This window comes from Seriola aureovittata, chromosome 15, assembly GCF_021018895.1.
Source record: "Seriola aureovittata isolate HTS-2021-v1 ecotype China chromosome 15, ASM2101889v1, whole genome shotgun sequence".
Taxonomy (NCBI): Eukaryota; Metazoa; Chordata; class Actinopteri; order Carangiformes; family Carangidae; genus Seriola; species Seriola aureovittata.
This window is the reverse complement of record NC_079378.1, coordinates 11,156,179-11,170,706: the sequence shown is the minus strand read 5'-3', so window position 1 is coordinate 11,170,706 and position 14,528 is coordinate 11,156,179. Positions and strand designations below refer to the sequence as shown.

The 14,528-nt window shown below is 42.1% G+C and overlaps 1 protein-coding gene across 1 annotated transcript in view; it reads left to right on the top strand.

Annotated features, from left to right (window-relative positions):
• Positions 1-14,528, top strand: part of stk10 (serine/threonine kinase 10) — a 41,642-nt gene that overhangs the window by 14,048 nt on the left and 13,066 nt on the right. Inside the window, exons 3-8 of the mRNA XM_056397006.1 lie at positions 3,993-4,041; positions 4,913-5,062; positions 7,569-7,641; positions 8,508-8,702; positions 9,269-9,350; positions 14,203-14,337. Coding sequence (XP_056252981.1) covers positions 3,993-4,041; positions 4,913-5,062; positions 7,569-7,641; positions 8,508-8,702; positions 9,269-9,350; positions 14,203-14,337 — 684 coding nt within the window. The remainder of the gene's footprint in view (positions 1-3,992; positions 4,042-4,912; positions 5,063-7,568; positions 7,642-8,507; positions 8,703-9,268; positions 9,351-14,202; positions 14,338-14,528) is intronic.

Below are 14,528 nucleotides of genomic sequence, written 5' to 3'. Positions count from 1 at the left end.
GCATCAATTTTGGTGAACAAACCTTAGCCTGTTAGATGTTGTAAAGACTGGAACGCATCGCACCACCACATCTCAGGGGAACATTACGAGTGTCGGTATGAGTCTGTAAAACCAGCAGGAGTTGAATGACCAATAGTGAAACTTGGTTCATCTAAAGATGGTCTCCTCCGCCTTCAAAACTCCTTCCCCTTCAGTTACAGCGGTGGCCTGTACGTTACCTGAAATAACTAAACAACAGAGTGGAGATCTGGAGAATCTGTAATGAAGAGGTATAGTATCACAATGGGTCAGTACTGAAAGTTTTTAAAACTGGGCTTAACTTGGCTCAACTACACCAACATGTGGAATATAGACAGTTTCTAGACTTAACATCTTGTGGTTTAACCCATTAAAGAGCTTCAATCTTACAGAGGATGGTTCAAAAATGTTCTACGCCCTCAGCTCAATAGCGGAAATTGCTATTAATGTTATACTGATGAGTTTTTCATTGCCTGTTGTGTACTCAGGGTCTGTAAAATAATTATTTTCAAGAGCCTGCAGTTTGACAAAGAAGGAAGAGATGATTGGGCTTTGAAGTCATGCTGGTGGGTGTTTTAGACTCAGAGAGACATTGATAATAATCTTTCTTCACTATGTATTTGCCACTATTTGCATACAGTGAAGTCGACATAATGGCACTGACTGCGGTTGCTAGGAGACTTCTGATGACGCTGCAAAGCCTGAATACAAGTCGTTGTGCGGTGCCTCTGGTGGCACCATCTCATATACACCTCAGAGCGAACACACATCGCTGAAGCATTAGTCACATTCACTGAATAGCAAAGTACAGGAGTTTGTCTGTGATTCATGCTGTTTTTTTTTTTTTTTTCTTTATTCAGGACTGACTGCAGTTTCGAAGCAAGTCTGTCTTGGCAAACAGCCTTTTTTTTTTTTTTTTTACGTTCTTTAGACCTCTGACGAAAATGAGGTAAATCATTGTGAAAGTACAGAGTTGTGACTTGGGAGGGGGGAACACTGCAGTGTCAGCAAGGTTTTGTGGACTGTGTCTAAGCTGATCCAGCTTTGGCTCGAAAGAGAATAAAGAGGTGGGAGATAAAATGGTGATAATATCTATTATAAGTCATTGCGCGACGCCAGCGGAGATAAAAGAGAGCCTGTCTCTGCGTGTATGTTCAGCCCACAGTGGGTATGCTTTGCATCCAGCTTGACCAGCCAGGGCGCATTTTTCACTGCAGTACAACATGTCATCCAGAATGCTTCCAGGCAAGGGAGAGCAAATGAGGCGCTGACAAAAACACAAACCAGTTGCCTCTGGCAGTGGTGTAATGTATAGCTGTTTAGACTGGGCAGTACAGTGTGTTACTACTGGAGGATAGGAGGGTGTTTTCTTTTTTCTTTTTTTTTTTTCAGAAAAAAAATGTGTTTGGTTAGCGGTGAGCAGAAATAAGGAAGTGGTTTGTACTGAAATGTGCAATAAACCTCCCTCTGCAGAGTTGGTGAAATACATAAATGGAGTTTGCTTTCAAACTAGATTATTATTTTATCAGTATTGACTTCGCACTTGATGAAGATATGGATAAAAGCACATTTGAATAATTATTTCAACTTCTGATGTGTCAGAAAAAACAAAAAAAAAAACAATATATTGGGATCTACATAAACAATTTTAATGCATATTCCTTATATTTTGTTATTGTGACTAAGATATATACTGTGCAGACATTTTACAGTAGAAAAATGAAATTGTCCGTTCTCTCTGGTCCAGACAAACACTGTAAATTACCTCAAACCTGTACTTAAATTTCCTGTTACTTATTGGCCAGATAAAGCAAATTAGCAGACTTTATGAGTATTTAAACTTTTGTTCATTTTCAAATGAGAGAATGAGAATGTTTTGGCTGGAAGCAGCAGAGCGTGTAACACTGTCTTTCCGCTGTCTGTCATTCAAGAGGAAACATAAGATATGAAAACCGTCTTTAAAAGAGACCACAATGAGGCGAAACATCCGCGATAACACCCCGACAAAACCCAAACTGTTTTGGGTTTGTCAATCCAAAATTCACAAAAGAGCATTTGTTTCACCTGAAGCTGCACGCCAAGATTGACATTCCTCTCATCTTCTGGTTTTCAACGAAGTGTGTGTGTGTGTGTGTGTGTGTGTGTGTGTGTGTGCGTGCGTGTGTGTGCGTGTGTGTGTGTGTGTGTGTGTGTGTGTGTGTGTGTGTGTGCGTGTGTGCATGTGTGTGCTGTGGTATGCTTTGTTTCTTGCATTGATCTGCACCCAGTGCATGTGCACCTGTTGTACTCGTAATTATCTGTATGGCTTTGTCTGGACTGAAACTCCACACCCTGTCCAGTACCAGGTTGGTGCTTTTGACAGTGTTGTCATAGCAAGCGAGACTTAAATAAGAATGAGATCACACAGCAGGTATGCGACACACCACCCAGGGCTGATCTTTGACCATATGAAATGAATAGATCCTCAGAAGTGAGGCAAGTTTGTATCGGGCGATGCTGCATTTATGTAGAGTGTGTGAGCTGCTTGTTACACTTGTACACACACAGTTTCGTTAACACACACTTCAACTGCTCTGCACATGATTATTATGAAATCCTATCGTCACTTTATTTTCTTTGGTCCCACTTTATTTGAATGAAAAATGTAGATGTTTTTCTGTGTGTGTGTGTGTGTGTGTGTGTGTGTGTGTGTGTGTGTGTGTGTGTGTGTGTGTGTGTGTGTGTGTGAGAGAGTGCCTATGTAAGGAGAGGAAATGAAAGGTGATTGTTGGAAGTTGCTGTTGGCCAACAAGACACCATCTAGGGAGTGTGTTCTCTAAATCTTTTTTTGCCCTCCTGTCTCTCTCTCTCTCTCTCTCTCTCTCTCTCTCTCTCTCTCTCTCTCTCTCTCTCTCTCTCTCTCTCTCTCTCTCTCTCTCTCTCTCTCTCTCTCTCTCTCTCTCTCTCTCTCTCTCTCTCTCTCTCTCTCTCTCTCTCTCTCTCTCTCTCTCTCTCTCTCTCTCTCTCTCTCTGGGTTTTCACTGCTGAACTGGTATTATATATTTGACAGCGTGTTCCCAGGAAGTGAGTATACAGCCTGGCCGTTTATCACACACTTTAGGTCTGAGTCCAGCTGTCCACTTTGCAAAGTGCATTTGTGTTCTACGGCTTTGACCAAAGAGAGTTTGTTGCAGGCTGATTTAACAGTCAACACAGCAGGCTGCAAATTCAGATTCAGCACATTCATAATACTTAGTAACATCAAAAACCAGCTGAATAAGAAGATAGGTTTTTCCACCTGATGCAACAAGTGTCTTAATTTCTTCTTTAATAATAAGATGTTCAAGGAAAGCATTAATTCTTTTCACTGTATTCACGCAGTATATTACAGTATCAATGTCGCTGCTGTCAGAAACACTGTCACAGCTTCTACTGAATCCAACAAAAACAAAATGACGCACACATGGGTTTTCGTTACACTCAAATTTGAACACATAGAGCTCAAATAGACACAATTGTGTGATGTGCTTACCTTCTGTGAACAAGGTATTACACTGATTTACAGCCGGGGAAATGTTACAGCTGTCAAAAGCATTTCCATTTCAAAGTTACTCTCTGTTGTAATAATTCTGCGACTACAGACTAAAATTTTTTTTTTTTCTTTTTCCCCAAATCAAATCTCCCCATAGAACACCATCATCTCGTCCTCCCCACACTTTTATTTGGTTTGTCTTATTAAAAAAAACAAAAAAACAGTATGTTTTTTACATCTCTTTTGGCTGATGACAAAAATTTGTAAAAAAATATATTTAAAAGATGCCCAGTAGTAGTTGTGCATGTGCTGCTCATGGAAAGTGGTCTGTTCTTCCTGTTGCGACATACACGTGCCTGAAAAAAGAGTTTGCAGCTGTCAGTTGTATGCTCACAATTTATAGTGAAAAAGCTGGGTCAAGTTGAAATTCACCCATTTCCCCTCCTCCCTCTCTTTTTCCCAGATCATGATCGAGTTCTGCGCTGGAGGTGCTGTGGATGCCACAATGCTAGGTAGGCCTCTCTCTCTCTCTCTCTCTCTCTCTCTCTCTCTCTCTCTCTCTCTCTCTCTCTCTCTCTCTCTTTCTCTCACTCACTCACTCAATCTCTTTGTTCTCTTTGTATCTTTATATCTTAATAAGCGCTTCACCTTCCTGTCCGTCAAGTTCAGCACCTGTGGCGGTGCTGTGGCACTTTCGGCACTGACCTTTACGCAGTGTAGAGACGAGGTAAAAAAAAGAAAAGAAAAAGTGTGGTCAGTCTACGTTATTGATTTAAAGCAACGTGTTTGTTTACTATAGGAAAAACATAGAAAACAAGTATTTTTCACAGCACCATCGATTAACTCCGGCGATGATCACACACCAGTCTGTCCTTGAAATCTTCAGAAAGCAGTCAGACATAGTGGAGTCCTCCTGTGTGGGAAATCCCCCTAGTCTGTTTTCACTGGGTAATCCACATCCTCATAACTGTCTGTACCCCCTCTGCAGCTAACCAAACACAGACACTGTAGAATAAAGTCCGCAGGGCAGGACTAGCTTGGATATGTGTGAAAGCCTCTCTGATCTGGGATTACTCCTCCAGCAACACTAGTTGAGAGACTTGATTGGTATCATCACAGCTTTACCTTTTTTTTGTTTTTTTTTGTTTTTTTTTGTTTTCTCTCATGAGGTTCACACACCAGATCAGTCCTCAAGACCTCGATTTGCCATGATTGTATGTACACTAGATATGGAATGTGCAAGGCGCGCGTAATGGCTTTTGAACCCTCTCAGCGATTCTCTCATTTCCACTCTGGTTCTGGTTCTCACCCCCCCTCCCCCGCCCCGTATTTAACCTCTGCGTCGCCTGTCTCCTTTTCCTGCGCTTCTCCTGCCCTTATCAGAGTTGGATCGTGGGCTGACGGAGCCACAGATTAAGGTGGTTTGTCGCCAGATGTTGGAGGCTCTGGACTATCTCCACGGCATGAAGATCATCCACAGAGACCTGAAGGCCGGCAACGTCCTCCTCATGCTGGACGGGGACATCAAGCTCGGTGAGGGATTTGATTTCTTTTGCTTTGAAATATTGCTGGTTTTAGGTTTTCTTTATGTATGAAGTTGACATTTAACTGAATATTTAAGGCATTAGTGGACGCACAAAGCCTGAAATAAGCATACTGTATGTTTAGAAAGTAACACAATATTTCCCTCGTAGTATTTGTGCTGACAGTAATGTCAAATGACCTGTTGAATTTGACCGTTGAACGGCTTGAGCAGGTTCTGGTGGCCACATCTCTCAGGTTGAAATCAAACAAAACACACTACAGCAGAGAAAGTGACGAGTTTAAAACATCTTTGAGACCCTGCAGGTTGGATTTGGACCCCCACTTGCAAGGGCCTGGAGCTTCGCTTTTACATCCCATCATTCACTGAGAACCATCTCACTGCCAAAATGATGCAAGTGGAACAAATTTCTCAGATAAACCCCACATTCTCACTGCACATTGTAGGTTATCTCTCAGACCCTCTGGTCTGTTGTTTCTCTGGCTTACATGCAAGATACACACACACACACACACACACACACACACACACACACACACACACACACACACACACACACACACACACACACACACACACACACACCGGTTAGAGGCCCCGTGCCCTTCCTGTGGTGCTGTAGGAGGATCATAACTGAGCATTGTGTGGGAAAACTGCATTCGAAAAAGTTTTGCATATTTTCATTTATTGGCTTTTTGAAGAGTTCTCCGCATTCCTCACATCGCACAGTTGAAGCTGTGGACCCAGACCAATGGTCAGTAGGGTTTGGATTAAAGTGTAGCTTGCCAGAAAAAGGGAAATAATGATCTTAATGTGCTTCATGTGCTTTGTGGAAGAAGTGCTGATTTTTTTTATTTTATTTTTTTTCTAAACGGATCCTCAGACACAAACTTGAAACATGATGTTTTACTTTTTCTCTCTGTCGTTTTGCACTCGGTCATGACCAACAAACCAAAAACACCGGGTAGAGGGTAACTACAGGCTGCACAGTTTCATATTCAAGTATTGATTCTTTGTGGAACTGACCGCCCTTTTTTTTTTTTTTTTTTTTTGTTGAAGTGGAATCCAAATTTTTTTCTATGATTTTTTTTATTTTAATTTTTTTATTACACTTTCTCTGAGCTGGGGTTTTACTTCATGTTAAAGTCCTTTTCCACTGCTGTACATTCTTCCTTAGGACACCACAGCTAGATATAATCACTGGGAGTTGCCTCTTTAAACTCATTAAGTCATGACACTGACTCATTTACTCCAAATGTATCTAACTACATGTTAATTTAAACAAGGCACCAATTAACTGTCTTTGAGGTCACTGACGTGCATTATCTTTGCCTGTGATACATGGCATTGAACGTCATGTTCTTCATGCAGCGCAGCTCGCTATAAACTTTGCGGCTCTTGTTTATAAAACTTTAGAGACTGTTGATCTCTTTAAACTGATTCTTAAAAAATGTTAACAGTTTTTTAAGAGCCGCATACGTTCTAGAAAACAAAATGTCAAGGTCGGCAGAAAAAAAGTGTTTTCCCACCATGTTCTGATGCTTTATCAAAGCAATGATCAATAACAAAGGAAAGTCAGTTTAGAACAGGCACAAACACTCGTGATGTAATACACTATTTGTATTTTTCCATTTCAGATTATTAAAACCAAAACACTGAATCCCATGCATGACCATGCAACTTTATTCCCGTCCTTGAGTCTGTCGGGATTCCCCATTAAAACACCTTTTTATTGTGCATTCATGTAGTTCCCGATGGTGCGTTACGCCTTGTAGCTGTGTAGTGTAGACACATCATAATAATGCATCTTGGGGAAACACACCCTTGTTTGGTGGATTGTTGAAGTGAACTTGATGTAGCTCAAACCTTGTGACACAACAGGTTTTCGTGTAGAGGGAATGGAGCTTCTTTATCAGAATGCACTGATGTGTATTTGACCTGTGGTTTGAAATCATATATGTTGCAATCCTTCAGGATATTACTCAATGTGCATTAAAGTTGTTGGTAAAAGGAAGTAGAGGAAGTAAAAATTCTTCGTGCAAAAGTTTAGACTGCAACAGCCTTAATGATATGTTTGACTGGGAAGTTGAGGATATTTGAATTGTAGTCTGCAAAACCAAGACAGACACTTAAGTGCCTGTAATAGAAAATGCCGGTTTGTAACCAAAGCAGTCAGCCTGCTGCCTTGTGAGTAAAATCGGAGGGCCTCTGCCAAGTGCTTCTCACCCCTGGGCACACCACTCGTAATATTCTTACCAACAGAGGAAAACTTGTTCAGCCAAAGTGAAAACACCGCTGTAATCTGACGGCGGAGTCAGGGAAGAGGGGCAAGCTTGTTTGGGGAAACGGCGATTCTGGCTTTCTTAGTCTCTGCCCATCACAACGTCATGACTGCTTTACAAGCAACGTACTATTTGTCTACTAAGGGGGTTTTTTAGGGAATGTCTTTCAACTGTCTCACATCATCTTTCTCCTGTGTCTCTTTTATTCTTGCAGCTGATTTCGGCGTGTCTGCGAAAAACACCAAAACCCTACAAAGAAGAGACTCTTTCATCGGAACGCCGTACTGGTGAGTGAGACATAGTTCCTGTATCAGAGCACTTCACTGGCCTTGGTATAAACCAAACAGCAAGAATGTCAGCCATCGCTACATGACGATGTTGAGAGCAGATTTCCTTCTACCACCGCAACACCTTCGCACTAAGACATGTTACTGTGTACGCACACACTCAACCCTATACTCAACCCTGTGCTTTAGTCCTCCATTGTTGTCACAACAGTGCAGCGGTCTCCTCTATACCTGAACAAATCGGAAATGTCCCCTTTAAAGTTTCCACAGTGAACCTTGTCCTCCAGCAGTTCTCTCTCCTATGTGAATATGGTCGGAGCCAGTTACACATTGACCAAAACCGGTTATCGTTCATCAGGAATACCCTCCCAGGTCATTGAAAACATGACGGTGCCACCCCCCCGTTGAGCAACACTGTCCTGAGAAGAATGTTGTGGACAGTTGTGGTGCATACCTTTCCCTTGGATGCACTGATAAGCAAAGTCAACAAGAAACGGGGAGCAAACATTCGTTTCTTTGCACTTGAGTAAATCTAAAGGTTCTCAGATTAGAGTTATGAGAGCCGTTTTGCAAATTGTCTGCAAACACGCGCTGACTGGAGAAGTGTGCTTGATGTTGACACATGCAAAATGGCAAAGCTCCCTGTCCCAGTGCAGTCACCATCAGTTAATCACAGGCTGCTGCTTTGCATGAATAATTTTAGGACTGATTTCTCGATGGCTACCTGTGTTGATTTAGCAAAACCAGATTTTTATAACAAGACATCAGAGATAAAAATCTTTACATGTTGAGGTATTTATTTATTTTTTATTTTTTGTAGCTCTGTAATGTCCAGTGTACCGTGACTTGCTCTGTCTTGTTCTCAGGATGGCCCCGGAGGTGGTAATGTGCGAGACGATGAAGGACGCTCCGTACGACTACAAGGCCGATATCTGGTCCCTGGGTATCACTCTGATCGAGCTCGCCCAGATCGAACCCCCACACCATGAGCTCAACCCCATGAGGGTGCTGTTGAAGATCGCCAAGGCTGAGCCTCCCTCCCTGGAGCAGCCACACAAATGGTGAGGGTGCTTTAGAAAATGAGCGTGAATTCAGCTGTCATACAGTACCGTTTTCACGTTCCACGATTTCATTATGATGCCTAGATTTCACGAGGTCATTAACTTTGATGGGATCACCAAATATTTTGCAGACTCAGCGTCCTGTACTCTATCCCCAGACACTCAATGCATCATGTTGTCCTCCCCTCCTCTCTGTCTGCGGTCCATTTTACCCTTCCTAAAACTACAGCAACAACTCAGCAGAGAGGCTGAGTGCCAAACTATAACTTTTTCCATATCAGTTTTATGAGTGAATGTTCCGTAGCTCCAAATTTAGTACTGCAGAAGTGAAGTTGTCAGGTGTTTGAGGGGAGACTTGGGATGCGGAGCTGACTCATCGTTCCTACTTGAACGCTTTGTTTTACAAAACACAGCTGCGCACAAGGATGGATCCACATGCACCGAAACGTCACATATCTGGAAATGTTTTGTTATGTTGTAACCGTTCCTTCATCCCTCCCCGCCCTCTCTTCTTTCTTCATTGCTCTTGTTTTTGATTAATACTGTTCTGTTCTTGTGTTTTCAAGGTCGCAGGAGTTTAAAGATTTCCTGAAGAAAGCTTTGGATAAAAACCCAGAGACTCGTCCAACTGCAGTGCTACTCATGGAGGTAGGCCCTGACGCAATGTGCAATAATAACCCAGCGAGTGTTATACAATGCTGCACTTTGATATATGATGGAACATTGTCCTCGCTCTGTCCTTATCTTGCACTGACACACATATACGGAGCCTTTTACTCTTCTATTTTGGGGACTGAATGGAGTGATCTATACCAGGGAAGTGAGCGGTGCCCCGTGGAGGGCACTAGCGTGAGAGTGGGTGAGAAATAGAAGGTGTAGAGTGGGCAAGAAATGGAAAAGGCAAAGGAGTAAGCTGACTTAAAGAGTGAACAAGTAAAGTGCAAGAAAGCCAAAGCTGAAAAAAAGGTACAGTGAAGAAAAGGTGAATAAAGAGTTTGGACCTTTTTTTTAAGCTGTTCTCCTGAGGTTTTGGTCCCAAAAAGAGCTCTTGTCTCTTACTAAGAGACAACTGACAAACTCACAAATTGACAACTGTTTCTCAAAATCCAGGATCTCGAGCAAGAGGAATGAGACAAGAAGTGAGGAGGGTGTGGATTAAAGCGCGAGAGCAGTGTCTATTAAAATTCAGAGCCACAGTTTCCTGTCTGAATCCCACAGCTGAGGGAATGCCAGCTATTTACATTCCCACTCTCAGCCAATAGTATGTCTAGATTTACCACGAGCTCTCCTCCTCTGGCCAATTAGAGAGAGGCAGAGATGAAAACCCTAGACCCGGGCCCGCCGGGAATTCTGCATGTGTTCTCCAGTGGGGGTGGGGGGTGTGGGAGACGGGCGCGGTCCAGTTTTTGATGCCGTGCTGGAAGTTTTTAGATGTTTATCACGGGCTGCCTGCTCCGAACGGCTGTCGGATAGTATTTACTGTAAGATAGCTGTGCAATGATGGCATTAAATTCTCCTGAGCAGTTGATGCTGAACGATGAAAGTTGAAAGATGAAAGTTACAATTAGTGCACGCGATAAGGTTCAGATCGGACTTTGTAATGGAGTTATTCGCTGGAGTCTGGCACAGATGTAGTGCAGTGAACAGGAAGATAATAATGACTCACAAAGCGTCATGAAGTCTTTGTGATCAAGATTTTCATAGAGGAAATGGATTTTGGTTTATTTTTTTCAAACGTCTTTCCCTCTGTCCGTCTCGCCTTCTCTTTGCCCCGCATGTGTGTTCTTATAAGGAATGTACACAAGACAACATGACACAGCATCAGTCACTGTGGCTGTGTGGCTGGCAGGAAACCATCTGGGCGACTTGTAGTCATTATACTGAATACAGCTACTCCTCCCACATAGTTGCTCATGGTCAGGATTTTTAGTGTACTTTTTAACATAGCTTCCATTCATGTAAAATATTTGAAGCTTTTCTGTTCTCGATCATAACGTGTCTCTATGTCGGGGTAGTTTTACCATGGGAGTATTTGGCTCGTTCATCTCCGAGCCAGGGCTTTGTAGTGGTTTCACAACACTGACATTTGTACCTCTATACTTGTGAGAGCCCTAACTGACATCATGCATTCCTCAGCCCTGAACCATAACACTGACTATTACAACTGTATGTCCAAGCCCAGCCCTTACCCTGACCTCACTCTAAACTTATTATAGGGTTACATCTCAACACACACAAATACTACACATATTTTTAGTGAGGTTACACATTCTGGGGGATATCATTATCTCAATGTCCATCATGGGGAAAAAAAAAAAAAACTCCATAATGCTGCTTAGAAATAACCATGTTTTTGAGGTTTCTACAGTATCAAAGTAATCCAACAGTTTTCATAGGGACTATCTCTCAGTAGAAAGTCGTTCCTGTGAGGTCTGTAAAGATTATACAGGATATAATCAAATCTCAGACTGATATTTCAAAATTTAGGCGAATAAAAGTAAAGTTTAATCTATGCAGACCAAAATTACTACACATGTAATCCCAACTCTTGCTCCAGACTGAACCTAAACTTAATTATAACCTCAACCTTAAAAAACAAACCTTAACCTCAGAACCCCAATGTCTATCCAAAACTGAAAATAGTCCTCACAAAGACTGAAGAACAAATGCACACGGTCTGGTGTTATTTGCTGCACAGGTAACTCTGCTCTCATGCTGCCCCCCCCCCTGCTCTAGTCCCCCACTGGGCCATATTGTTCACATTAACCTTTTCACGCCCAGCCACGCATGTAACACCCAAAATCACCAGCCTCTCTGGGTCTAAAGCAACATGAAACCCAGAAGAGAAGACATGAGCTCAACTAATCCACATCTTGATCCATAGTGGCAGTAAAAAAATAAAACACACATAGGTAGCTTAAAGAGGGCTGCAGTTCTACACTGTTTGCCTTTTTCCTCCTTTTGATTTGCCTCAGGGAAACTGGCGTTAGCTTGAGCGTGGGAGGTCTGAGGTCACTTGTTGGAATAAACAGTTTCAAGCTGAAAGCTCCCATGTTAACTACTGGTGGTTCTCTGATGAGATTCACAGCTGATATTTTGTTTAGGTCTTGTGATTTAATTTTCACTAACAGTGTAGGCTTAGATCAATAGTGGTAACTAGGCAAAAAATATGGAATAGACAAGGAACATATTCCTGTTCTATATATATTAAATAAAGCATTACACTAGAGCTGCAATTATAAGTCGATTGGCTGGACAGATAATTAACTATTGTGATATCGATTCATTGTTGATTTTTTGCTTCTTAAATATAAGAATCTGCTGTTTTTCCTTGTCTTCACTTTATTGTAATTTGGATATTTTTGGGTTTTGGACTGTTGGTTGGACAAAAAAAAAAAAGACACCGGATGACCTCCTCCTAGGCTCCAGGAAGTTGTGATGGATATTTCTCACTGTTTCCTGATGTTATATAGACCAGACATAACTCTAATGGTTCTATTAAAAAATTGTTTGGATTTAATTTAAGCCTGAGAAAATGTGTCTAAAAGATTTTACTGTTGAGGAAGTGGAAGACGAGCTGGCCTACACACAGGGATCGGGGTTATTTATTTACATTTGCCCTTAGATGCCTGAGCCCCCTGCAATACCAGCTCAGCGGTCACACCCTAATCCACGCATCCCAAATTCAGAAGGAGTATTTCATGTATTATTGGAGCATCAGATGTAGCTGCAAATCTGGTCGTCCCGGCATTTGCTCGTGTTACTGTGAATCGTGTACAGCTGTTGGAGTGTACTCAGGCGGTGGTTGTGTGGTCATTGGCATCCAAATCATATGTGTCTCTTGAATTAACCAGTGTGGCTGTCCTCAACATCAGTTGTTGGGCTTGTGTTTTTATTATTATTATTTTTTTTTTTTTTTATCATACTGCTTTTTTGTGCAAAGGACATTCCTTACATTCCCCTAAATTTCAGTTTAGCATTTGCTATGAACAATTGCATTTGTATATATAGCATTTAAAAAAAAAATGTTTCATACTCTTATCCATGTATTTCCTCTGTGGTGTAATAAGTGGTTAGCTGGCACTCAGCAATTACACTCCCTGACTCATTAGACGATAGCTGACTGTTGTTTGTCACTGGAGTTAAAAAGCTGAAGACTTACGCAGTCCTTAAGGACAAGACCCAGCACACAAACACCTGTGATCACCCACAACAAATGCACACACACACACACACACACACACACACACACACACACACACTGACTTATACACACTTCATGGTCCAGCACCACTTGTAGCCTTTTTTTCCCTTTTGTCAGCTAGCCCAATTAAATTACACAGTAGGGCAAAGCATCTGAATAATAGATGATCGGCCTTTTATCCCCTCTGCACTCAACTTTTAATTTAGCCTTTTATTCTCCTTGCACTCTGTTTGCACCGTGGCAAAACACACATTTTCTCTTTTCAGTTGTTGTAGAGCTAAAGATGGCTTTCTATTTTAAGGGTATGGTGTTATTACATCGGTGTGCCTCAAATGGGGAGAGTTGTATTGTAAAGCTGCTATTGTTGTAGCTGTTCAGGAACTCGCAGGTGGCAGTGAAAGTCCCCTGTAGTCTTGGCTCCTGTGCTTGTTTCTCACTTGCTTGACCAAAGCTAATGTACTTTACTGTGATTGCTTTATTTTTCACCAGAATTCTTTCTTTTTTTTTTAAAGTATATTTTTTTGGGCTTTTGTGCCTTTATTGGACAGGATAGTGGAGAGAGACAGGAAATGGGGAGACAGAGAGAGGGGGAATGACATGCAGTAAAGGCCGTCCGATGCGGGACTCGAACCGGGGCCAACTGCAGCGAGGACTGTAGCCTCTACACATGGGGCGCCTGCTTAGACCACTACGCCACACGACGCCAGAATTCTTTATTTTTGTCTGTTTCCCCGACTTCATCCCACTGTTGTCTCTTTAAAGAGTCATTTGCTTTCACAGCGGTTTCACGTTTTACACCGATTTTATCCTGCCAACCGAAGGTTTTCACGTCTGCTAATTGTTTTGTTTCACTCTAGACCTCCACAGCTAATGTAGTGGTTTATTAAAATGTCCGAAATAAAACGGGTACTGGCACGTATCATGTTACTGCCTCCCCATCGTTTTCAGCCCGGCACTTGCAGCATCCTTCAAGCACTAATCTCACGGTCTAATGATAATCACATCCATGGATAATGCGTTCAGCAAATATTATTTTATGGTGGTGCGGGGGTTTATCCCGTGGTCACATCAAGCCTCTGTGTCTCCTTCTTTGTTTAACCAAATGCTGTGCAGTGGATGTTTATGGTAGTGTTTACAAATTCATTTGTGCTCAAGATATAATGCTTAGAATGGGGGGGCAAACACAAGAGGCGTGTCTTTTTTTGTAAGAATTATGTCTTGCTTTTAAAGCACTAATCTGTGTGCATTTTGTTTGAGTGATAATTAACCTCTGTCTTCCGTCTTGTGCATCCACAGCACCCTTTTGTGAGATCGGTGACGTCCAACCGTCCGCTGCGGGAGCTGGTGGCCGAGGCCAAGGCGGAGGTCATGGAGGAAATCGAGGACAATAGAGAGGAAGGAGAGGAGGACGACGCCATGGATATCACTGTGGTACCAAGCTTACATCTTTTTTTCTTTTTTTTTCTTTTTTTTTTCTTTTCTGTCCCTTCATTTTCTTCTCTGTCATTGTTTGTTTCTAAAAGGAGAATGGGCAGTCCATGTTTTAAGTGTACATCAGATTCAACTACTAAGCTACACCGACACAAGTGAAGATTATTCTCACTGTGTGGTCCAAAGCTGAA